This window comes from Carassius carassius, chromosome 44, assembly GCF_963082965.1.
Source record: "Carassius carassius chromosome 44, fCarCar2.1, whole genome shotgun sequence".
Lineage (NCBI taxonomy): Eukaryota > Metazoa > Chordata > Actinopteri > Cypriniformes > Cyprinidae > Carassius > Carassius carassius.
In genome coordinates, this window is record NC_081798.1 from 7866663 (window position 1) to 7892430 (window position 25768).

Genomic DNA, 25768 nt, shown 5'->3' on the forward strand with positions numbered 1-25768 from the left:
CTCTCTTTTGGAAAAACTGCCAGGGTTTTACAATGCAAGCAGTGTGGAGCTCTATTGTGTCAACAGAGCTGATGTTATGTGTACTCTCTTTGGCATGACAGGATAAAGAGTTAATTAAATTGAAGTACAACATTCCTTTATGATGCTAGAGAAACAGAAATGGCTTTGTATCACGTTCAAGTTAGGGATATGTGCTTATTTCTCTGTAACGGTGTCATTAAGTACAGAGATTTTGTTTTTAGGCACAGATTGGGCATCTTAACAGTCGATATGCTTGTTTATTTTTTCACATGCATGTTAATAGTTTGCATTAAGCATTGGTCTGCTGAACAAACCAATAACACATTTTAGTGCCACAACCCACCAGTTGAGTACAGACCCATTGTTACAGAAGGTTATAATCAAATACACGTACAACCATGCATGTGGTCACTTATTGGTCTGTCTTCTCTTATAAGGTGCCGGTATCCATGGCGATGATGACCCCACAGATGATAACTCCTCAGCAGATGCAGCAGATCCTCTCTCCACCTCAGCTCCAAGCTTTACTCCAACAGCAACAAGCCCTTATGCTGCAACAGGTAACACTCACACCGACACACATGGGCTCCTCACAAGTCACCACACACAGAACTTAAAACAATATTTGTGAATGTCTGGGCTGCTCAGACATGACATTCCCACACAAACCACACAAAAGGTACATTTTTCCAAACCAATTGGTGCATGTTTTATTGGCTAATCAAAATATTACTGCTACATCATGTTCTTTAAAACCTGTGCTGTGGGTCCATATGTCGTCATTTTCCAGCAAAAGCATGATACGATAGCTTTCATGAAGATTTTCATGGAGTTTCATGATAATGGACATTTATTTGGTTCATTTTAATAAATTAATTATTTAAGGCTAACCATATTTGTTTATTTGGAGTACAGAAAACTCTGAAAGCCTGTTTCTGCAGGTAATTATCATATAGTTTAAAATATCTTACTCTCACCCTGGCTGAATTTATTTCATTACAAATATAGTAAAACATACTATTCAACAATATTATTAGAAATAAAAAAAACTGTAACTACCAAAAACAAAAAATCTGTATATTTTTCACCAGCCATTACTCCAATGTCACATGATCGTTCACAAATCACCCTCATTTGCTGATTCGGTGCTTGAGAAAATGCTTCAAATTTTTTATTTATTATTATTATTATTTTTTAATCAATGGTAATATATTAACATATTTTTGAGGAAAATTAATGATTCATTTAATTTTGAGGGAACTGTGACACATTTTTCAGGATTCTTTGATGAATCGAATGTTCAAAAAAAGCATTTATTTGAAATATAATTTTGTGCAACAGTTATTATTGTTTTGCCCATCACTTTTGATTTAAAAAAACTCTTAAACTCTTACTGACCTCAAACCTTTGAATGGTAATGTGTAAAATCACATTTATGAGAAAGATTTTTTTTTATTTTTTTTTTTTTTTTATACTGAGGAAAACAGTTGCTTCCATACAAAGCTTAACGTTAACTGAAAAATATTAAATTGGCGCCAAGGGGTGCAAACTAAACAAACAAGAATTCAAAACCTTTTCAAATATACATGCACTCAGACATAAAAAACACAAACGCTTTGTTCCATACTTCCTTAAGAAAACGTCTTCCCTCCTGTCCGGACTTCTAACTGCTCAAGCCATACATTTTTTTATAGAAGAATCTCCAACTGACGTCCTTCATTCCAACAGCTGTTGCCAGCGTTTTTATAGAGTACCGTCGGATGGCACAGTAAATGCACATTTACGTGTGATCCCGTTAATAGGCCCTGAGTGTAGATGTCAGAGTGTGTAATGTAATCGCCTTTTGTGTGACTTTGATTGCATCCTCACAGGGATGCCCAGAATGATATCTTCCCCAGCTTTGATGATACATGGCTCTGGCATTTATAAGCAGCATTTACTAGCATACTAGTGTTAGCGACGCCTCCTTTGGCTGGAGTCACTACACGTCGACTCGCCAGTGGTCGGGGAACGCTTATGTTAGAGTGAGGGAAATGTTTCTCACGCAGCTGCTGAGCCAGCCCAACTCTCTCTCTCTCTCTTTGTTTATTAGTTGCGCGGACTCTTCTATCTCGTTGCGATATCGCCTGGAGGCCAGAGGTGCGGCCCCTGAGCAGACATGAAGAAACAAACTTCCCAATCTCTCAAATATTTAACATCTTCCCAAAACTCTGCGCACCCTTGACCTTTTCAAACACGCCGTTCAGGCAGAATTCAGGTCTCTGAAACCTCCATAATTGAGACCATATTATTATTTTTCACAGCTAAAAGATGTAAAAAGATTTTCTGTTGCATAAATGATCTTGACAGAGAGCAGAATTGATTAAGTAGTAAGGAGGAGGAGGTTGCTTTAGGCGAGTATAAATTGCGGCAAGCTGATCTGACAAATTTATCAAGAGTCGCTCGCTCGCAGAAATCAAAATTCAGCTGTTTGAGAAAGAAACTTAGCACTTTGTTCCCCTCCTCCCGCTTTATTTCTCTCTTTTTTTCTATATTTAATGAGGATACTGAAATTGAAATAGTCACCGTTCATGGGCCGTTTTACATCTCCAGTAAAAGCCAGTGGGTTTAATGGTTTGCAGTGGTGATGAACCACGTGAGAAGTGGCTTTTAATGCTCACTCTTTCGCGCACGGCAAATGGAGCAATCAGAGAGCCTGCCAACACACACGTACAGCAATCCATCCCTGATCTCATCCCAGCGCGAGTGGGAGAATGAGTGGGCTTTGGCTTTTTCTGCATGTGAATACCCTTACAAATATGACTTTACATACAAAGACCGCAAGAGCAGGAAAGCGAGAGCAAGTGCATTTTTATGTATACGTGTGCACTTATGCATGTGTGAGTTAACCTTTACACCCCCCCCAACCCTTAATTACAGTCCTGCTGATATATTTTTCCTTTTTTTTATCCCCTCTCTGAACTGTTAAGTAAAACCAAGGTCACAATAATGGGAATCTAAGGTGAATGCCTTTCAAGGCATGCAGTTAACGTGAAAGGGACCCACTGAATCAAATCATTAAAAAACCCTTAATTATTCTTTAATTATTCCTGCAACTATTCAGCTTCATATTGGCATGAATTAAAGGGGTAATGAGTGGGCGAGAGGCAACAGGGCCAGGTTGGCGGCAGTGAGGCGTGGAGGAATGTTTAAACCGAGAGACGGGCGACATATTGCCAGCCAAATGCCTTTAGTGTGGTAAATGGAGTCTCGCTTCACACCTTACGGCTCACTGACTTCCTCTGTTCGAAAGGGCCGTGGCTCAGCGTCACAGGCACAAGATAGCTCACCTTCAATATCCTGTAAAGCCGCATGACGACAGGTAGCCAAATGGATGCAGTGGTGTGAGATGGCTTTTGTAGAGGGAATGCAGAGTTTTAGTGTTGCATGGTAGAACCACTCGTCTGGTTAAAACAGCAGGAGATGAGTGAGTTCAAGGCTCGTTTAAGACTAGAGTTGTGTACACTCAGGTCAGCACGAGAGAAGTTGTCTGAGGACAGACAGCCAATCAAATGAAACCTTTCTTTCTTTTGCAAAGTAATTTTGTCTTATGAACATCTGGGATGTTGGTTTTGGTATAAAGTGCAGGGTTTCTACAGTAGTGGAAGACCTTGAAGCATCATTGAAGTTTGGATAAGGAAAAAATGTACATTAATTTAGTTTTATTTCATTAAAATTAATAGAAAAGCCATGGAAATGGTGCTTTATGTAGTATACTTTTTTTTCCTGGTCTGCTATAAAATATGCAATCAGTTCTTGCACTTGTGTAGAGAAATGTTTGAATTATGAGTGAATTGTTCTTTTGAATCAGTTAGTTTTAATGAGCAATATGAATGATTCATTAATGAATCTGTGTAATAAAAAATAATAAAAAAACAAAACCTTTTCAATAATCACAAATGACTGGAAAGAACATGAAAAAAAAGACAAAAACAAACCCTTCCATTTACTTGAATCCATATACAGGGTTTCCTGCTTTTTAATTTAATTTTATTTAATTTTATTATATTATTTTCCTTTCTGGCATTTCCATAAAAGTCAAACCCAGAGATGCATAATTTGAGTTTTTAGTCAACATTTTAGGTTAAACATTTTAGAATATTATGTTAACAATTGTAAGAAATTCATTTTAATAAGTTTTAAAATTTCTTGCATGGTGACATTAATTTATTGAAAGTACAAATATTCCAGTTAGCCTTTTTTAATTAATTTGAGGTTGAAAATTCTGCATGTGTAATAGCTATAAAAAGACATTTTCATGTCTCGCCATATTAAAAGTACATTAAAAATGTACACTGAAAGTATTTTGTGTCAACACTCTCTTTTTAAAGTTATACAGTGTTGTAAATTGGTATGTAGCCCACTGTTAAGTACCTCATTCCTTAAGTAAGCCCGCATTACATCTGTAAACAGTATGTGTGATAAGGAGTTAATGAGGGTATCATTATTCTCCTTTTCTCCAGCAGCTGCAGCCAGCGTTCCCCCAGGCGCTCCTCCGCAGCCTCTGCGTGTCCGAGGGCCTCCGTGCTCTGCTTCTTCAGTCAACATGCACTTCCATGTCAAATAGGTCATCCATGCAAAGCTGAGATTTTAATCTTAATAGTCTTAATAGGGTAAATTAATAATCTGAAAGTAAAACAAACAGCGGTGGGTCTGCGGTGGCCGCTGCGGTTAGCCAGAGCAACGGTTGGAGATGTGTAACGACAGTGTTAGTGGGTGCAAGCCAGTCCCACTTAGGATTCAGTAAAAGAGTAGCTCGTTGAAAGTAGCAGCTAGTTCAAATAGGTGAAAGTAAACATGGTAGCATAACAGGAAGCCTTTCTCTTGTAAATTTTTTCTCTTTCAAAAGTAGGAAAGGATAGAGTATTAGGGTGGTTTCACACTTGGTTCACTTGCCCCTGGTCCGAACCCGAGTTCGATTGCCCCCCCCTGCCCCCGCTGGACTGCGTTCATATTATTTTATTTGGGTCCGAACCACGATTCGGTGGCGTCATTAAACCAGCAGCTGTTTACCCCATTTCTAAGTAACAATGGAGCAGGAGAAGGCAACAAATGTATAACATTGCTCTCTGCACTTTTATATATTATTTTTGAACCGTTCGTTTTTTTTTTTGTTTTTTTTTTCTAAACTTCAGTACATAACTGCACTTTACATCTGTCTTACAAATGTACTGCAAATGCTCTAAAGAAAGCTGAAGGCGAACAGAAATGAGATTTTATTGATTTGATATTTTAAATAAACCCTTGTTTCACAAAAGTAAAAAGTAATACTAATGTTTGTACTATCAACTTATGAAAACAAATCTTAAGATGTGCACAGAATATGTCATTGATTATTGTAAATGATTAATCCCATCTCTACTCTTCTGCCCTCGCACACCTGTTTCTTGTTTTTGTCTAATAACCTTCATTGTTCTGAGGAATGAAGTGTACCCCAGCACTACTATGAACACTTAAAATTATTGACTCTCACATGTTTCAGTCTGTTCCCAAAGCTTTTAATCAGAGCAAGGTGTGCCATTGCAAGGTGTTTTTTACAGTGATAAAGCACATACAGTCTATGTTTACTTGTGTAGAGGAGATAGAGACCCATTCAGCTGAGCTTTGAATCAGTAACCAGTGTGTAAACACCTTTCTTGTGCTTTATTAGCTTAACACAAACCCCTCACACAAGCAAACAGAACAAGAAAAACACACAAAAGGTGCTTTTCCATTTGACAATGGCATGATTTTGTATATAATAAACCAGACTGCACATAATTGAAGGATAGTGCCAGGAGCATCTGTGTAGGAATCAGGCAGGTGTCTGTGTTTCAGATCTCTCAGGTGCTTAAGGCATAAATTGGCTTTTTGTGCTGATCTCTGGCTGGTTTCTACCACCTGTGTTCTAATCGTAACTGTTATTCGGCAGGTAAAGAAAACTGCTCTGAGATTAGAAGCAAAGGGCAAATTTTACCAGCGCCTTTTTCCAGACAGGTGTTGTGTGTTTTAGTTCAGTCAGTCATAAATAAGGAAGCCTGTCTCCATGCTGTCAGGTTTGCCACGCCAATAGAAGGATGGACAGATGATTTATAGGACACATGCATACGCCACCTGCCAGGTGTTTAAGCTGCCTTTTAGAGGAATGCTGAAAAAAGAAGAATGTCTTATTATGGAGGACTTTAGCCCTTAAGCAAGAAGCTGATCTTGTTTTATCCTGTTTAGATTTTTTTTATGCCTTTAGACATATGCGACTCCTTGCACCCTACTACCTCATTTTGGATGCCCAGTATCATGTGACTCGTTTAATAGCACCACAGGACAGTTTTGGGCAGCTTATTGTGCCATGGTGTCTCTTTATAGAAAAAGCACTGATGTTTAAACGCTCCTTATCAGGTTTATGTAAGCGTAATAAAGAAAATGGAGAGAAAGGGTACAATACATGTAACCTTCATACTAGATTCTGCAATACAGATTAATCTGGACATTGTGAAAGTGTATGGTATTGAGGTTTTATTGAAGTGCTCTTTTTTTTCTCTCTCCATATATTTGTTCTGTGTCCTTTCTATATTGAGGTTGGCGTTGTTGTTATTTTTTTAATCTCACATTGAAAAAAAAAATACTGTAGTAAAATATCTTAATAAAATAAATTGACTTGCATAAGCCTTACAAAATATATTTATTTATATACTATATAATAGTATATAAAATATAATCATTTTATAATATTATTATTGTTTTCAGGCAATATCTTGAATTAAGAACATTCTTAAGCATACATTTTGTAAGTTAACAGTAAGATTTATGCTTGGGTTATTATTATTATTATTATTATTTTTTTTTTTTTTTAATTTTTAAAATCTGATGCATTTTATTTTATTTTATTTTAGTGCAGTGTTACAATTCCATTGCATTAAAACCAATTTCTCTCTTTCTCTTTGTCTAGCTGCAGGAGTACTACAAGAAGCAACAGGAGCAGTTGCACCTTCAGCTCCTTACCCAACAACAGCAAGCAGGGAAGCAGGCCAAAGAGGTGAGACACCCCTGCCCTCTCCTTCTGTAGTGCACTTCACAGTGTACTTCACCCTCATAGCACCCCGATGAGCATCCTCAAGATGGCTGACACATCATTTGTCACACAGCAGAGGCCAGTTCCTCTTGAAATCCAGAAAATAGCTCTTTGAAAAAAACAGTACTCTCATATGTGAGATAATTGAATGACTGATTTTGTGCTGCATTGAACGGCACAGACCTTATAAAGGCTCTGTAATCACTGAGCATTACATCAAATCCTCAAAAGGGAAAATAGATGGATGCCATCATGTTTTCTTCCTCTCTCAAGCACTCAATAGCATTTTGTGTATTAAGCAATTCAAAAATGTGGATTAAGACGTTTGGGGAATATGGATTTTCTTTTCTCTGTCATTGACCAAAGTCATGCTCCAAACCTTACCAAGGGCTTCCCTGCTAATACTCGTTAAGTATTAATTTACAAGTCGCCGCTTGCTAAGCCTAGTGGAAAATCCCTATTACAACCCACTATGGTGGAGCCAACGTGTTTCTTTAATTGTCAATTAATGCACTGGAGGAGGAGAAGGACCTGATCTGGGTAATGACTGTGAGGGGGAATCATGTTGGATCACTGAGGATAAGACTGCAGCACAACAAAGGCGAAATCGCTTGTCTTCGCACTGCGGGAGAGGAGATATACTCTAATCTGGTGGTCAAATGAAATCCAAACTTTTGTGGTTTGTGTGTCAGTGGCATGAGATATATCTGATACAACTTAATCAAGGAGTTTTCATGAGGGCTTAATGAATAGACATCTTAGCGCAAAGATTAGCACGTAGCTGCTAACACAGTTAGCATCAAAGCAACATGCAGGTTACAGTAGCTTGTGCAGGTAAAATGAAACTAGCGGACTATGTTTGCATCCCTCTGAGAACAAAAGAAGGAAAGTTTTCTTCAAGCTGGTTTAGGATAGTCTATCTAGTCACCCCCCCCCCCAAAAGCAACCAAAACAGACCCCAGCACTAAGTATGTTAGGAGACTAGCTAGCTACCTTCAGCTGATTTAAATGAGAGGATAATCTACAGTCCAGTTTATGAACTCTACTAACAACTCCACTGCAAACAGCAAATAGGCCTCAAATTCTCATCTGAGCTATATGTGGTTGAGTGTGTTTGTGACTGAGAGGATCAGAAAACGAATGAGCTCTTGACTCGATAGCAGGTGAGAGAATGAGCCAAGCAGGGGTGGATAGACCATGGAGGACAGGGATTAAGACCAGTTAGATATGCCCCCAGACAGCATTGTGACTGATAGAGCAAATGCGTGGCAAATGCACAAGATGCCCGAAACACACTTACACAGAGTGACACACGTGCACGCACTCTTCGAATGAGACCAGTATCCTGGCATTTCCACAGATAGTCAAGGAACGTGACAGAGACCAAGGGAAAAAAGAAAAGGAAAAAGATTGAAAAGTGCGAAAGGAGGGGAAAGGTATAAAAAAGCATGACTAACCTTATTCAAGGCCTCGGGAGTTTTTCAGACATTTTCCCTTATTAAATATTGGAGCTAGGGAGATGGTGTGCTCTCAGAGTGGAAGGAGAGCAGGGAAATTAAATTGGGAGGGCAGTGGTCAGCTCCTCTTCCCTGCGGATTAGCTCACGTTTGTTCAGGGCCTCTTTAGTCAGCCTAAAATATGGCCCTGTGCTAAGTATGCTAATGTGTTTGGCAAACACATAGACATATTGTAGATGCTTAACATGTGCATTAGGAAATCAGAGTCTGCTACCGCACCGCACAGTTATGTTGCGGTTGGAAGTATGCTGTACTGCCACCTATAATTCTTTACTTCATTTATTATAATTTTGTTTTTGTTTTTTAAAGCTGTTTTTCTCAATTATTTTTAATTATTTGACTTCGCTTTTAAATTGATCATTTTTTAATGTTGCATTAAAATGTATTTCCTTATTTTATCCTTTATTTTGTTTTATTAAATAAAATAGAACATTTCCACATACTTATATGCTGTACTATAGAGTACATTTTAAGTGTTAACATACAGTCCTCGTTTTGGAATGTTAACTGTTAAATGGATGCTCTCCGGAGTATTTATGCAAAGAAAAATGGATATAAGTGCACTATATTAGGCCATGTTGAAGGTTTCATCTATGTGAGTGTGTTTACACGCGTGTTGTCTGCTGTGTATTGGTGTTCCCCTCGGAACGAGTGCACTGACAGCACTGGACTAAAAGTGAAGCAGTCAGGCGTGAGGAGAACAAAGATTATAGCAACCCAAGTATGTGTAGTGTTTCTCATCCCTCTAGTCTCTTTTAAAGCCCTACATCCTCTGAAACCTCCCTTTTCTTTATTCTGCCATGCTGTTGGTCCACATGGCGCAGAAAACGCCCCCTGAAGCCATGAAGCTAACTCCATCTCTGGCCATAATAGCACCTTCTCGATTTTGTCATCAGTGTATTTTATTTTCCTTTCATTCGTCATGATTAGCACAAAGTTTCAACAGTCATGGCAAGATGCCTGTTCATTTAATCTGTGATTGAAATTGGAAACTCAAACTCTCGGGACTTTGTTTTTGTAAAGCAGTTGAAGATGGAGGGATGACACTTTATGCTTTGTAAAAGACACTTTAATTGCCGCCTATATCGCTGCCAGTCAGCACGAGCAGGTTGAGAGGTGAGATAGACAGAAAGAAGAAAGGGAGAGATGGTTGCCACACACATTTTTGCATCATCAGTCCCGACTTTTGCTCTTTTTCTGTTTTTTTATTGTTTCACCCACTCTCTCTATCTCTCTCTCAGTTTGACGGTTGAGCTGTGGAGTCACCCTGGAGTCAGCCTAATGAAGTAGCGCTGTCAGTCGGGCCTGGCGTGCCCAAACTCTGTTTGATGTGCTCATAAATCAAGCTGACAGGCCTGTTACTCCGCTAGCTTTAGCCACTCAACTGCATCTAATGTAAACAGCGTGCAGACACAATGTGTTAAAGAACTTGAACTGTGTCCCATGGGATCCTAACAGGGAGAGCAAGAGAAACGAGAGAAGACAAGGATGAAGAGGAGGAGGAAGTGAAGAGGGATAGACATGCTGAATATTGGCGTTACCTCACTTCTTTCGGTTACGTGTTAACTGAAGGTTCTCTGCTAGCTCTTTTATCAAATCTGTCATTGTCAAAATTTAGGGAAGAGAACAAGTACGGCCTTCCAAAGAGAGCTTGGGGTGGACTCAAGAAAGAAAAAAAGTTCAGAAATTCTCAAGAATTGGACTTGACATTCTCAGAAATGTTCTATTTTTGTATGAATGTGCATTCTTTTTGGCTCTCTTATGTGTGCAGTGTGCACCAAAATTAGGCTGCAATTATAAAATTAAAAACAAGGTCCCTATTTGAGTTGTTTTTGTGAAGTTTACTGAATTTCAAATTATCGTACGTAATCATGATAGATCATTGTTTACATTATCATTCAGTTTTTGTCACCTCAGAGTACTCAATCCTTAGTTATAGTAATATGTCATGCATAGCAAGTGTGTTGCTGCAGTCAGGGGCGTCATGCATTCATGATTTTTGAGGGGGCACATTTTTTTAAGGAGGGGGGGGTCGGGGGTATAAGTCATTCTACGAAAGCACTGTATAACTGATATAGGCTTATTTTTTTATTATTTCTTTTCCTTTTTATTCAAAACAATTCCAAACATGCTTAATATATCAGGAAATATCTCGTTTCTCAAATATGTGTAGGTAAACGCGTTTTGCACCTTTATAGATTGCTATTTGATCAATATATGGAAATGTAGTGTAATCTATTAACTACACATAAAAACCTGACTTTTTACTTAAGTGCCATATCATGCCATAAAATATTTTTAATACGACTGAATTTGCATTTAATGTAAATTTTAATAACAATATTGTAAGATACTTATTTTAACACTTTCATTTTACAGAGAGTAAAGAAAATTTACATTATCAAAAAACATTTTCATTCAGTCTAGCCAGAGTTCAGGCACTCTCAAAAACTCCCATTAAAATCACTGAAGCACTTTACATTATGAAACGAATATCTTACTTACATTCGCACATCTGCACTTTTTGTTGTTTCTGATGAGAGAATTCGCTAAATAATTCAGTCAGCGAGCAAGTGAACAAAACACTGCGTTTCAGTGATGAATCTTCTGGACGTCTCTGATTGGCCATTGCATCCATAAGCGCAACAGAATCGTTTCTGATTGGTTATCATGAAGCGTTGTACGAACGCGTCTGTCTCTGGCTCAGCGCCAGCCAGCGAACGCAGATTTGAATTTAGCAGCTGATGCTGTGCACTGAACGATCTAATCACACCGCTGTAATTGTATCAAATATATAAAAAATATTATTCTGCAATTTTTTTTTTTCGTTTGGAAGCTGCATTTAAAATCCACTTGGCTCAGAAATCTGAAGTGCTTAATATTTTAAACAACCCAGTAAATCCATTAAATATCTTAACTTTGGTGATTTAAGACAAGTTGAAGGATATCCCAACTATATATGGCAGGTCTGTCTATGGAAGGTCAGAAAGCTCTCGGATTTCATCAAAAATATCTTCATTTGTGGTCTTTTTGGTTTGAAACAACATGGGTGAGTTATTCAAATCAGAATTTTCTTTTTTGGGTAAACAATCACTTTAAGAGGTTATTTGCAATGATTTTTCAGAAAAGTTTCACAAATTCAAATTCTTACATTTTATCTATAGAACAATATTGAGGGAAAAGTAAAAAAAAAAAAAAAAAAAAAAGTTCAGTTAAAAATATTTTTTTTAAGAATTTGTGACAGTTACTCTGTTCCAAATTTCTAGTGATCTCCCATCATAGCTACAAAAAAGTCCAAACTTCATTATGCTGCCATTTATAAATACTTCTAAATGTTTCATTATGTAGTGAAAAATATATGTATATAAAATAATAATTCCGTGTAATTTATTTTCACTTTATCTTAGTAATATTTATGTGTGCAATGTATTTTGGTTCTTATTAGAGTATTGTGCTGTTATATTAGCAGCTTGTTGATGTCAGACTATAGAAATCAGCTGTCTGTCGATTCTCATGTGCAAAGGCAAAGCTCTATTTGAGTTGTTGCCTTTTTCATATTGTTCATTTATAAAGATTTGTTATTGTTAGGATGCTGCTTTTTGAAGACAGTTGCTTATGTAGGGAACAAAGCAGCTCACTAGGTTTTGGAAAGAGCTAGTGTTTTCTTTCTTCTCTGTTGATGTTGACCCATGTGGCCCTTTCCCATGGGGCCTCAAACACTTCTCTGACAGTGAGATTAAGAAACTACCTTTAATTATTTTTCTTTTTTTTATTTTCCTTCCCTCCCTCAACATTTTTTTTCTCTCTCCCCTCCACTTTTTTTCACACCGTTATCTCAAAGGAGATAAGGCCCATCTCTCATTGAGGGAACATCAAAAAGTGTGTCGCTGGAAACAGTGGTTTAACTCAGGCCAGTTCAGGAAGGAGAACATTTATCACCACTACACCAACTGACCTTATCGCCACATGCCATGTATTCCATAGAACTCACCTTTACCCTTACACACACAAACGCACACACAGCTCTCCAAATCTGTACCTCTCTGCTGGAGAAATGTGTGTGTAATGGTTGCTTTATTGTTTTAAAAGTGAAATGTATCGTGCATACTTTGAACAAGGAAACATGACATTTTCTTTACTATAATCAATGTTGAAAACAGATGTGCTGCTTAATATATTTTTGTGGAAACCATGAAACCTTTTTTTCAGTATTTGCTGGTAAATAGAAAGTTCAAAACAATAGCTTAAAATAAAAAATCTAAAATAGAAATCTTTTGTAAATGTCTGTCACTTTTGAGAAATGTAAAGCATTTCTTTCAAAAACTAAAAAATCATACCATCCCCAAACTTTTGAACGGTAGTGTTGCCCCATCCCCGCTTCAGCAAGTGTCATTGGTTGAGTCAACGTTGCCATGCAATGACATTTTAAACATCAAAAACTATATGCATCACCTTTAAACTGAACTTTTTCTTCCCACCTTGGACCTTTTTTATGTCCCTTCCCACCTCTGGCTGAAGATCTGACGGGTTTTTCTCACTCATGTCATGTTTTTACACAAGTTTAGGGCTAGTCTTGGAATACACTGTGCTTATGTCATAGCTGATAAAATGGTTTGCTCATTTTTCATCTCTTTGTTAAACGTCACCAGAAGTCGGCTGGAACAAAAATAAATCTCTTGATAGGTGAATAATGACTATCCACACACACTGAGACCTGTTTATGAAACAGTGAAACAGGGTTTTAGAGTCATGCTTCTCAGGTTTCACAAAGCACATTTCATCCATAGTGAAAAATACCATGTCTTATTGTAAAATGATAAACATCTGATGTCATATAATCTGGAAATGTTAACTTAACATTGTGCGCAGATGTTGTTAGTCACTGTTTATTGCTGTGTTAATTGCGCGCCAACCACATGCTAACAGATTGCTACATGCAGGAATGAACGAGCATGTTTGCGAGCTTGTCTTTGGTGTCGGTCCTAGACCACATGGAACTGTCACTAACAGATTAATGCTTTATCTCCTAAAGCATGAGGTTTCGCAATGCACTTTGACACTTTGAACCAAGTCTCAGGATTTTGTTGTCTGCTTGTTGTCTACCTCCACAGGAATTGCTTTGGTTGACTGGAGGGGAATAATATATATTTCAGGATATGTCCTATCTAAACATGTCCTAGACGAGGTTGAAGGCTTATGAAAGCCAATGAGCCCACCCTCTCCATCTGAAGCTCTCCAAGTCTCTTCCTCTCACTTTTCCCATCCGTTTGTTTTCTTGTGTAACAAGCTTCTCTCTCTCTCTCTCTCTCTCTCTCTCTCTCTCTCTCTCGTTCTCAGCAGCAGCAGTTGGGGAATAAACAGCTGGCTTTCCAGCAGCAGCTGATCCAGATGCAACAACTACAGCAGCAACACATTCTGAATCTACAAAGACAGGGCCTGGTGAGCCTACAGCCGGGCCAAGGAGCAGTACCCATTCAGAGCCTGCAGCAAGGTAAACATAACAATGCAATCATGCACAGTATGCATACTTATCTGTGAAACACGGCTGGATATTTAGTTTTCCTGGAAATGAGTAAGATGATCCGAATACTCTTTGTGATGCAGTATGTTGATGATTTACTGCATCTGCTGAGATTGAGTTTCAGTAGATGTCTGTAAGACTACAGATGCGGCCCTGAGATATTATAGTATTATTTCTATGCTAACGTACTTTTAATAAATTTTTTAGATTTGATTCATTTCCAGTTAGTAATTTAAGTGCTTGTGTTTAAACTAATTTCTTTCTTTCTTTCTTTCTTTTTTTCTTTCCCCCTAAAGTTTTTCACCTTATATTTATATACATGTTTTAAAAGGTTTTAGATATCACTGCATAAAATACTAAGACTTGTTCATGAGGTGTATTTTGTATTACTGCACTGGCTGATTTTTGTTTATCTTGTTTATAATGTAAACAACTGGGAACATACTAAGACAAAATACTGTTATATTTTAGAGGAAAATAAGTATTTTATTTATTTATTTATTTTGAAAATTAATTATTTTGAATGTCAGTTTTATACCTTAGTTGAATGGAAGAAAAAAGTCAAACTAACATACCAAAATTGCAGAATGTCAAACTATTTAAGTCATTCTTCTATTGTAGTATTTATTCTGAAAGTAAGGGGATTTTAATGAGTTGTATATATTGTCAGACATTTTTATTACAGATACTGAATCACTTGAATTAATGTGCATCTTTAAAGGTGAAAAACTCTTCCCCTGCTCAATTAGCTCATCAATATTAATTCTAGCCCCCCTCCCCCCCCCCCCCCAGCCCCAGGTTGAGGTGCTACAACCACAGGCCTCTCAACCTGTTGGTCTGTCTCTTTCACAGCTCTCCTCTTGTCCTCAACAGCCAGAAAAACACCACAGATTGTCTGATTCGCCTTCTTTAGTGATGCCTATTAAAGGAAAGTGGAGCTCTGGAGGAAATACTGCGTGCTAAATAAATGCAGCATCTGTGTTCATACACGTAGCCCAGGACCAGATGGCTTTCTCAGGCTGTGGCCAGACCTGCGCCCACCGCCCGCTTATTCTTCCTTAGTCAGCCCCAACCAGACACACACACACAATCTCATATTGCCCCCATACTATACGCACAATGTTGAATGCTAATAAAGCTGGCTGTAAAATGAATCCCTTATTCGTCTTCCTCCTAAATTTGGCAATGAGCTATCATCTCAATCTATTAGAGCGGGATGGAGCCCCCCGGAGACTAACAACAGCCATGTCCATAGAGCCACATGTGAAGCTTGTTAACTTAATCAGCTCATAAAGAGATAAAAGCAAAGCTTGATTGTTGGTTTTGTGGAAGGCAGTCATTTGGATAATAGCTAAAATATGCCACAAAATTCACCGGGCTTTGTACAGAGGAAGGGAGGGTGCTTATCTGTGTGTGTGTGCGCCCATGAGTTTACACACTCCAGACGCACTTATCCTACAGAAGGAAATGGAGGCTTTGGATCATTTCTGAATGTATTTTTCCATTTTTCCTTTTTTTGTCAAAGGGACTCTACCAATAATGGATCCTGACTGCAAATTGGCCAATATTCATCAGCCAAAATTAGACACATCAACTTTTACAGGTTCCACAGCGGTCGTAACATTGCAAGAGCCTCAACAGGACAGAACAAACAGGGAACCGACTCCAGTTTCCATGCCGAAATCCCTGCCACTCTTGCCGATAGGGCCTCCAAAATGATCCCAGTCTTTTATTAGAGTTCTTGACTCTCATTTTCACCCATTGCTCTTGACATCTCTGATTATTTCAGTCTTAAGAAAACATAGACTCGTCATTTGGAATCCTGAGTGGGCCTGCCACACACTCTTACACACGGCTGCTTTTAAAAAAAAGTTGTCTTTTGGAAAAAAAGAGAGGGAGAGAGCAAGGAACAAGGCAGAGGGAGGTTCACAGATTGATTGAAATCATTTTTCGCGACAGCTGTAAACTTTTGGCTTTGGCATCTTTCTGGCATAGACCCTCACACCCCCACTCCCATTGCTTATTGCATTGTTTCAAGGGGTCTGAAGAACAATAAACTCTGGGCTCTTGGAATCCCTTCAACAAATCCTGCGACAGAGCAGAATCATGGAATTTCCCCACAATCCCTCTCTGAAAAGAAGTCCTCCATTATGACTGACCAGCCAACCATGCGCATTCTTCTGGCTAGTCATGCTTGGCTGTAGCTGCTGCTGAAAAGGATTTGTTCTCTGATCCATGGGTGGCGCCAACCGCTGTTGTTGTTGTTTTCGTGTTTGTTTGGCATGCCCAGTCATTCCCGCAGAAAACCTTGAGTTTCGAACCCAAGCATTAGACATTAAACAGACTGCTAGTCTGGATGACTTTAGTTTCTTTGTAAGATTCACTTAACAGTTACAGTAAGACATTTTAATTCCTGTCCAAAGGGCTCAACAAGATCTGTCGGACTCGGCTTAATGTTTTGTGATCACCGTGCCAAACTTTTCTTCAGTTTTTTTTCAGGATTTGTGATGCATGTAGTTAGAAGGTGGGGGCAGACATCAGAAACCAAAAGGGAATTTGTAATGTTGCCTCGTGAGCAGCCCCATCGGCCAGCTACTTACGAATCAAATGTAAATCATAATCAGAACGTGTATTGTAGTCTGATCTGTAGTGCATAAAAGAGTAGCATAAATGCTTATATTTTATATTATACTACTATAAAAAAGTTTGGGGTCAGTAAGATTTTGACATATATATATATATATATATAGATGCATAAAAAAAGACAATTACAAAATGACAAGTAACAAAACTTGTCTGTCTCAAATAAATACTGTTCTTTTAAACTTTCATCAAAGAATCCTGAAAAGAAATGTATCTTAAGCATCAAATCAGCATATTTAGAAAATGTAGCTTTGCTGTCACAAGGAATAAACTACCTATAAAATATATTAAAATAGAAAACAGTTTTTTTAGCTTGTCATAACATTTCAATATATTACCGTTTTTACAGTATTTTAAAATAGATCAGGGTCTGCAACCTTCAATGTCAAAAGAGACATTTTGGCCCCTTTCCCACCAAATAAAATTCATGTGGTGTCACAAAATATTTGATCCCCAAAAAAATATAGCACAGCATGTAGCTAAAGTTTAATATTCAGTTATTTTACAGGGAAGGGGAGTAGCAATCATTTGAGAAGTGAGGGGGACAGAAATGTCAGATATAGTAATAATAATAATAATAATAATTATGTATGTCTAATTAACAAAAATTTAAGTGGCTAAGAAATAAAAAACACTCCTGGACAATAACCAGTAATTTGTCTTCTATAATATTTTTGATATATATTTTACTAATGACAATTTTATGGTTATGATTGTATAATCAGTATAATAGTTTATATACTACAAACACTTTTTTCCATTTTTATCAAATAATAAAGCATAACTTATTTTATAGCTTCTGCACTGTAACAAATGCTATGTCAATTAGGACCTTAACATTCATATTCCTGGAGAAGGCTTGAAAAACACACAAAACATTCATTGTAGCAAACATTTATAGTCGTTTATCTGTTTATGCCTGTTATTCAGCTTAGATACAGTGAAAGCAGGATACCTTTGTCCATATTAGGGATTTCCTGGCATGTCAGAAGTTATTGTTACTATTATTACTTTTATTATTATATTATATGAGTCCGTTTTGGACTTTCTGTATGAGAGCGCCCTCCGTCTTTGGGTATGAATGAAATAAACAGTGCATGAGAGTGTTCAGCGCTCTGTGATATTCACATCATTTTGGATACAAATAAAACGTATCTAAAACGTCATGACTATGTGGCTCTTTTAAATTAAATCGAAAGATGACTTATGCTGCATCAAGAAGAATTTCAATAATAATATCCGTTTCCAAGCAGGTTTCCCTAACACTTGTCTGCCATTGGTCAGAAACCGTTAGCCCCGCCCCAAACTCACACTATTGGTTGACCCAATGTTGCTATGCCAGGCTGCTAAGACTAACAGAGTGATGTTTTGAAAACACAGCAGTGTTTATAAATGTCAGAGAAATCGACCTAAGAATGGTTTACTCATAGTCTCTGCACATTAAGTAAAGTTTTAACGTCATGACACACATCAGCTTCAATAAACCAACTATTAAATGTTAAATATTAAACAATTTCAGTAGCACACACTGGAAATCTGAGGTTGGTTTTCTGTGAAATGTCTGTGCGAAAAAATAGAGAGTGTGTGGGCAACCACTGTAGGAAACGCCTCACCTGCCCCTGTGTGTGTGGAACTGTGTTGTGTGTGTTTGGAAGAAAATGAGAAACAAAAACACTTCACTGTAGGTAAACCACCTACAGTAAACCGTAATCTCTACCCTGCGTCCTCCCTTCCACTTCATGTGTTCTGGCTGCTCTTTCACAAAAGTAGAAACTTGCAGAAATCACCTCTCTTTCCCTGTCTAAGGCAACAGCGCCACGTCACCAAGCTGGCTCGGTTATTTGCAGGGTTAAAATACATCCGTGGCCCTTTGGTGCTCTGTCAGGTTGTCTGTGACTAGTGAACAACAGCCTGTAGCTGCAAGTGTGGCCATACATCATTTCCCTGGCCCCAGGCCTGGTGGTAAGAGAGGGAGGTGGGGGGATGAAGAGAGCCAGGCCAGGCGAGGAGTTTTGTTTTGGCGGGGTCCGGGACAAGAATGCTGGCGGACCAGACATAATATTTAGATTGCTATTAAGTTTTTGCCATGTAAGATAGCGTAGCAGGCTGTGGCTTTTCGGGAACAGTGTGTGCCAGACGAGCTTGGGCGGCCCCCCTTCTTCTCCACTTTTTTTTACACCCTCAAATCTCCCTCCCAACTTAGACCCCCTCTGCCTTTCCAAGAGACAAAATACAATCCAGAATTCAGCAACTTTAAGGGGAAAATAAAACAAAACAAACGAACAAAAAAATTCCAAGAGTGCATCTCGCTAAGATTAATTTACACAGTGAGTTGCAGTGCTGGTCGGGACAGTGATAATCACAAACGGAGGTAGCCAGGGGGATTCGCAGATATGTTGAAAGATAACAAAAACACTCTGAAATTAGCCACTTCATCCGATTTGGATGGGTCCCCCCTTCTGCCGTCCTGTGAACTTAACAAGTCCCATTGGCATGCCCCCCTCCTTTAGTGAAGTGTGGCAAGGTGTGTGCCTGGTGTTTTATGGCTTGCCACACTAATGTCAGCGCATTGCCAGGCTTTGAGATCTCTGGGGTGAGATGCGCTGCCAGCTGGCCACTGTTCAAGATGCAGTGAGGTGGAGGGGGTGCTATGGAGGTGTGATAGAGAGAGATGCAGGTTTGGATGCTTTCCGAAGGAGCTATCATCATTCAACATTGGGCTTATAGTACAAAGAAGAGAAAAACGGATAAACGTCCTGAAAGACTCATTGTCTAGAAAAGGTTTCATGATATGGCACCTGTTGTTGACTGTTGTTTTGTGTTTGTGTTTCAGTGGAGATTATGGATTATAGCACTTCTTTTCTGTTTTAAGGCATTATGGTTTATGGTAATGAATAATGATTTATATTTTGTAGTAATCTTTCACTTGCTTTCTTTCCATCTCAGCCATGTGTCCCACTGACCTGCAGCAGTTATGGAAGGATGTGACCGGTGTTCAGATCACAGAGGAGGTCATGAAGCATGAGGGCCTCGATCTGACCACCAACAGCTCCAACACTACCTCATACTCGGCCTCCAAGGTCTCACCTCAGATCCCCCATCACCCTTTGCCAAATGGACAGAACTCTGTGCACACTCCAAAGAGAGACAGGTCAGTGGAAAATGCACAAGCATACTTTGTAGTCCACCTGATAATTTTATTTTATAATCAACGACATGATAAATCAATAATATGAAAAGAAAAAAATAATAAACATATAGGTGTGTGTGTGTGTTATATGTATATTTATTTAATCAAATCATTTGCAGCAGGCGGATAGTAAAATCTGTGCACTGGTTGCAACTACAAACAGCTAATAAGTAACAACTAACAGTATATTGAAAATAAGCAAACAAAGAAGTGCTATAGCTATGTGCTACATGACAGATTTCATAAATAGATATTTTTGTCACACATGTCGTATTTGCCGTTTGATGAGCTGATGTAAAATGCCTGGGTTCATTTGATATTTGGTGCTCGTGTGAGTTCCTCAGAACATAGCATGCCCTCAGCATGACTGACGCCCCTGTGCCAGTTCAGCATGAGTGTGTGTGTGGAGTGGGTGAAGGTGTACTGTGATAATTTCATTGAGAGGTGAGCAGCCGTGTGTGTGTTTGAGTGAGAAAGAGAGAGAGAAGTGGTCCTACTGTGGGGTACTCAAGCCTTCTTTCCATTCTTAAGAGCAAGACTCTTTGAGTGGATCTCCTCCTTCACCAAGGAGTCCAGTGATGAGCATCTCACGCCTTATTCCAAAGGCACTCCCATGCAGAGCACCCAGTGAGTAACAAACACACTTAAATATATATATATATATATATATATATATATATATATATATACACCCACACAAGGTTACCTATCCATCTAAATGAGTACATAACTTAGAATGCTATTGTTGTTATATAAAAGTAATTTATCAAACCTTCACAGGGCTAGCCCCCTTTATACATACACACATAGACACACTATAGATATGTATACTATGTATGTATAGTTTGCATAAATATATAAATAAAAACTCCAAACAGCAAGAGGTTTTTAATCAAGTTTTTAATGAATGTTTGCCGTTCACTTAAATGGTGCTGCAGTGTGACGTTTATAGCAGTTCTGTCGATCTTTTATGTAATATGGCCATTTTTCCACCAGTGGGGCTTCCAAACTACAGCTAAATAAACCCCCACACAACAGCAGCACTAACACACACCCCACCCTGTCATGCTACACGGACATGGCTAAACAGAAAGAAAAGCGCACCTTCCATCATGTTTTCTTCTAACACTGTTCTCCCTGACTTGGCCTAACACGTTTACACACAAACACACACATACATGTAACTCAAAAGGAAAGAAAAACTGTGCGGTGAGGCTAATGCATGGCACATGTGGACAGTGTGGTTGCCAGTAGTTTGTAATGTCTAGCACTCGAGCAGCTTCTGAATTGCGTGGGCTGTCCGCTGCCAGCACATCTGATGAAGAGGAGGGGGGAGCGTGTGTGTGCGCCGCATCGGGAGGACCTCATCTGCTAGCAAGCTGCTTCATATTAAGCAGTACTCTGATGTGGAATTGGGAAGAGTTCCCCAGACCTTCAACCGCCACAAGCCGCGCTCCCCCCTTTAGTCCCCTGCCCATGCTTAGTAACAGTCAGACACATGACAAAGGATTATGTGGTCCCTGCCCTCACAAAAAAAACCCAAACTACATGCTAGCCCATGGCGGTTGGCCAGGCCCAAAATGAAAAATTGCTGGATAAGACTGCTGGTGGGGGTTCGAAGCTGATCTGTTATGGGTCTCTACAGAAGTCGGGGCCAGAGAGACCCGAACTAAACTTCTCAGCCATAGAGCACACAGTGGCTATATCTCAAACGAAACAAGATCATAGCATTTATCCCCAGGCCTCACCAGCAGGCCCTGTCAGCACATCGGCAGCCACCTTATCCGTGCTCCCGCCATTACAAGAAACATGTGAATACCGTCCATGTTCATTCGTAATTAGATGTTGGCTTGTTGTTCCTGGCTGCATCAGAGGACATTTGAACCTGTGTCGTAGTACAAAATGCTAATACAATGATATGCACTTACTATTGGAAGCCTGTCAGTCACACTTATGGAAAAGCTGTTTTTTTTTTTTTTTTTTACATTTACCAGATCCTCTTGAGCTAGATTTGTTCGAAGCTTCCTGAAGGACTGGCTTAAAGCTATATCGGCTTTCCCAGACAGTGAATGTTCGAGACTGTTTCCATTGCTTCATTTCTTTGTATTGGTTGCATGTGTGTTAGGCTACCATGCCGACTGCCTGAAAAAATGTATATTGATATTGACCCCAATGGGTTGTTTTAATTAAGAAAGCAGGAGTTTAGATGATTTTAAAGAAAAAATTTATTACAATACAGTTTCCATAAAAGTATTAAGCAGCACAGCGGTTTTCAACATTGATAATAAGACATTTTGGATCAACAAATCAAATCAACAATAAAATGATTTCTGATGGATCATGTGACTCTGAAGACAAAAGTCAAAGTTCAGGGTGACATGATTATTTATAGTTTGACTAACCAAATCTTTGTTGTCTCTTTCAGCTCGACTCACGAGGAACACACGGCCTCTCACCCGCTCTATGGACACGGCGAATGCAAGTGGCCTGGCTGCGAAGCGCTCTGCGATGACATGGGCCAGTTCATTAAGTGAGTGACAGGTGTCCGTCAAATTCTACTTCACGATCATGTAATGTGCTACATTCATGTCAAACCTTGTAACTCACGTAAAACCCCCACTGGCCAGCAGAGCATTCGTCGTTACCTGCTGCGTCCCTCGAAACAAGTCTGTGGCTATTAGCATTTCCCTCTGTCAGTGTGCATTCATCCTTTTTTCGGTGAGCTTGCAGATTACTTGTAAACTAAAGGCCTCTTGCTCTGAAGTAAATGTGGGGATGAGAGGACAGGCGATAAGAAATCCAGGAGACTGACAGCTGTGTTAAGATGTGATGTTTGTACAGACCAGAGACGAATGAATTCCACAGAGAGGTGGGGGGTGCAAGGTTATTGCTGGAGAGAGCGTGAGACATTCACCAGTGCTGTGGGACTGTACTCGTGTCTGAAAAAAGAGAGCTAACGCTTGATAGACAGGTATTTCACAGTCATAGAACACAATCAACGTAAACTAGAGTGCACTCTGTAGATCTGCAATATATATATAAATATATATATATATATATATATATATATATATAGAGAGAGAGAGAGAGAGAGAGAGAGAGAGAGAGAGAGAGAGATAGAGAGAGAATGGTTCACACTAAAATATTAAGAAGCACAACTTTTTTCAAAATGTATAATAAAAGGTGTTTCTTGAGCATCAGGTCTGCACATTCAGATTCAGAAGGATCGTGTGACACTGACGACTGGAGTAATGCTAATTTCACAATATATTTAATTTATGTTTTTACTTTATTTTTGATCAAATAAATACCTTGGTGAGCATAAACACTTTTTTTAAACAAGCTGAATGTTAGTGTACAGTATACAGCTAAATGTTTAAAATCATTTTACATCACAGTGTTCCTTTATTAATGAATTCCAGGAGCACAACAATGCTTTATAGTCTAGAAAAAGTTCTCTCTAATGTGAGTGTGTATTATAGACCTTTTTGTGTGTGTGTGTGTACTAATAGTAATAATGCTAATTTTAATTATTACTTTTTTACACTAAATTGTCGATAGACTAAAGTTAAACAAAAGGTACACTAACTTTGATTCCTTTTGGGTCTGTTCATTTCTGTATTCAGATGGTTGCTTTATGGTTTTCACAAAACTTTTTCCCAAAGGTTCAGCTTAATACTTTTGCACAGGAAGCTAGTTCACACATGCCCCACTTGTAACCATAGAGACAGATGTTCTGTTCCCTTCCTGCTGACCCGTCCTGTGTTGTAGAGGAAAAGAATGTGTGTCTGTGTCTGTGTCTGTGTCTGTGTCTGTGTGTGTGTGTGTGTGTGTGTGTGTGTGTGTGTGTGTGTGTGTGTGTGTGTGTGTGTGTGTCTGTCTGTCTGTGTGTGTGTGTGTGTGTGTGTGTCTGATCAGGTAGCTGAACGCAAGTCTTCAATGCTGTCAGAGGCCGATTAGCTCCCCGCTCCCATAATTCCTCCTCTCCATCCCTGAGCGCTCCACTGCTGGGTCAAGCAAATTGTTTTCACGCTTCGTTAGTGGTTTACTTAATTAGCTAATTTACAATTAGAAGCTTTTGTTTCTTGGATACAAGCAAAGACATCAAAAAGAGGCTCCCTCCCCTCCTCTATCTCCCTTTTCCCAATCTTCTTTCTTCTCGCCATCTTTTTTTCTTTGCGCGTGTGTTTGCCAGTTTGGGGTCTTTAGGGATGCTGGGGGGGGGGCAGCGAGAGAAGATAAAGAGAGGAAGAGATCAGACAGGGAAGACGATGTAAACAGTCCCATTGTCTCTGTGTGTTAAAATAATGAGACTTCACAGTGGAAAGTCCTGACATGTCCGCCTGTCACAGGGGTGCGAGCCAGACTGTTGCTGCTGCCGTTGCCCCAGTGGACTCAAGGCTTGCAACGCACATTCTCTTTGCTGTTTATTTTCTCTCCCTCAAACACCTCCTTTGATATCCGGCAGGTCAACTTCATCCGTTACAGTAGCCGGGTGTTCTTGTCCGTTAATGAGTGGCGGTCACATCTCTGTGTGTTTATTTCCTTTGACGAGATGCTAGGCCCTCGCATCGCCTTTTGACTCCAGAGCTGTGCTTCCTCGAGGGGACCGCTGTATTGACAGGCCGGAAAGATGTGTATGTAAATTTCCTCTGGTTGTCCCTGGCGACGGGGGTGAAGAGCGTTGTTCAGTGCATACGGGCAGGAGCTGAAAGAGTGTATGATGGTCGCTGACACGCACATCAAAGAACCGGAGAGTCTGGGAAAGTTTTAAGAGTAAAGCTGTTGTTTGGTTGCGCTGTGTCTCATTTCACTTAGCCTCGGGCAAGCAGAAAAGAGGGGGAGGACATGAGATAAGAAGGGAGGGGGCGACAGATATTGCCGTCAGTGCCGTGCACCGTGGCCTGGTCAGAACACTTTAGTCATCACTAAAGACAGGAAGAGAGGAGTCTTTCTCTCTCTCTCTCTCTCTCTCTCTCTCTCTCTCTCTCTCTCTCTCTCTCTCTCTCTCGTCTTCTGTTCTTTTTGACTATTCTATAGCCCCATCTGGCTGCCTGCCACTTATAATAGGAAATGAGTCCACATGGATTCGGTGCCCTCTGAACGAACGCCCACCATTCACAAAGCTCTACACTATCCTTGCCCCATACATGTTCAGTTTGGGTAATTTAAAAAAGGCTTTCAACTTCCAATAAGGTGATGATCACACAGAATGTTTTTCTTTTTGCACTGCTATTTTAATCGCTGGTCTATCTAAACATGCACTAGATGGATGTTTTTGACCGCCATACCATGATTTTCAAGATGAATGGGGCATTTTTAATAGGGATGTAACGATTCACTCAACTCACGATTCAATTCGATTCACAATTTTGATTTAAAGATTTGATTCGATTCATGTTTTTTTATTATTATTATTATGTTTTTATTATGACAAATTATAAATTAAATGTTTCCTTTTATTATTGCTTGGACTAAATGCTGCACATTTATTAGTGAAATTTAAATAAAACACTATAATAATAAATTAATATAGCACTTGCACTTTTTTGTTGGTTTTGATTGCTTCTATTGTCCTTATTCCTTAATTAGAAGTCACTTTTGGATAAAGGTGTCTGCTAAATGACAAAATTGAAATATAATGTGAATGTAAATAACAAAACTAAATTGAAATTTTAAAACAAGCCCCAAATCAAATAAACAAGTAACACAAATAAAATAAATCTCTTCATATAAACAAAATAAGGTTTTGTCTGTGCTCATTCCATTTGAAATGAGAGGCAACCACT

The 25768-nt window shown here is 39.1% G+C and overlaps 1 protein-coding gene across 3 annotated transcripts in view; it reads left to right on the forward strand.

Moving 5' to 3' along the window:
* Positions 1-25768, forward strand: part of LOC132126077 (forkhead box protein P4-like) — a 129996-nt gene that overhangs the window by 80387 nt on the left and 23841 nt on the right. Inside the window, exons 4-9 of one of the 3 annotated variants that reach the window (XM_059537091.1) lie at positions 459-581; positions 6986-7072; positions 13966-14116; positions 19736-19940; positions 20511-20606; positions 22405-22509. In XM_059537091.1, the coding sequence (XP_059393074.1) occupies positions 459-581; positions 6986-7072; positions 13966-14116; positions 19736-19940; positions 20511-20606; positions 22405-22509 (767 nt within the window). Of the gene's footprint in view, positions 1-458; positions 582-6985; positions 7073-13962; positions 14117-19735; positions 19941-20510; positions 20607-22404; positions 22510-25768 lie in introns of all 3 variants that reach the window. The other 2 variants (XM_059537090.1, XM_059537092.1) reach the window with 2 other exon arrangements.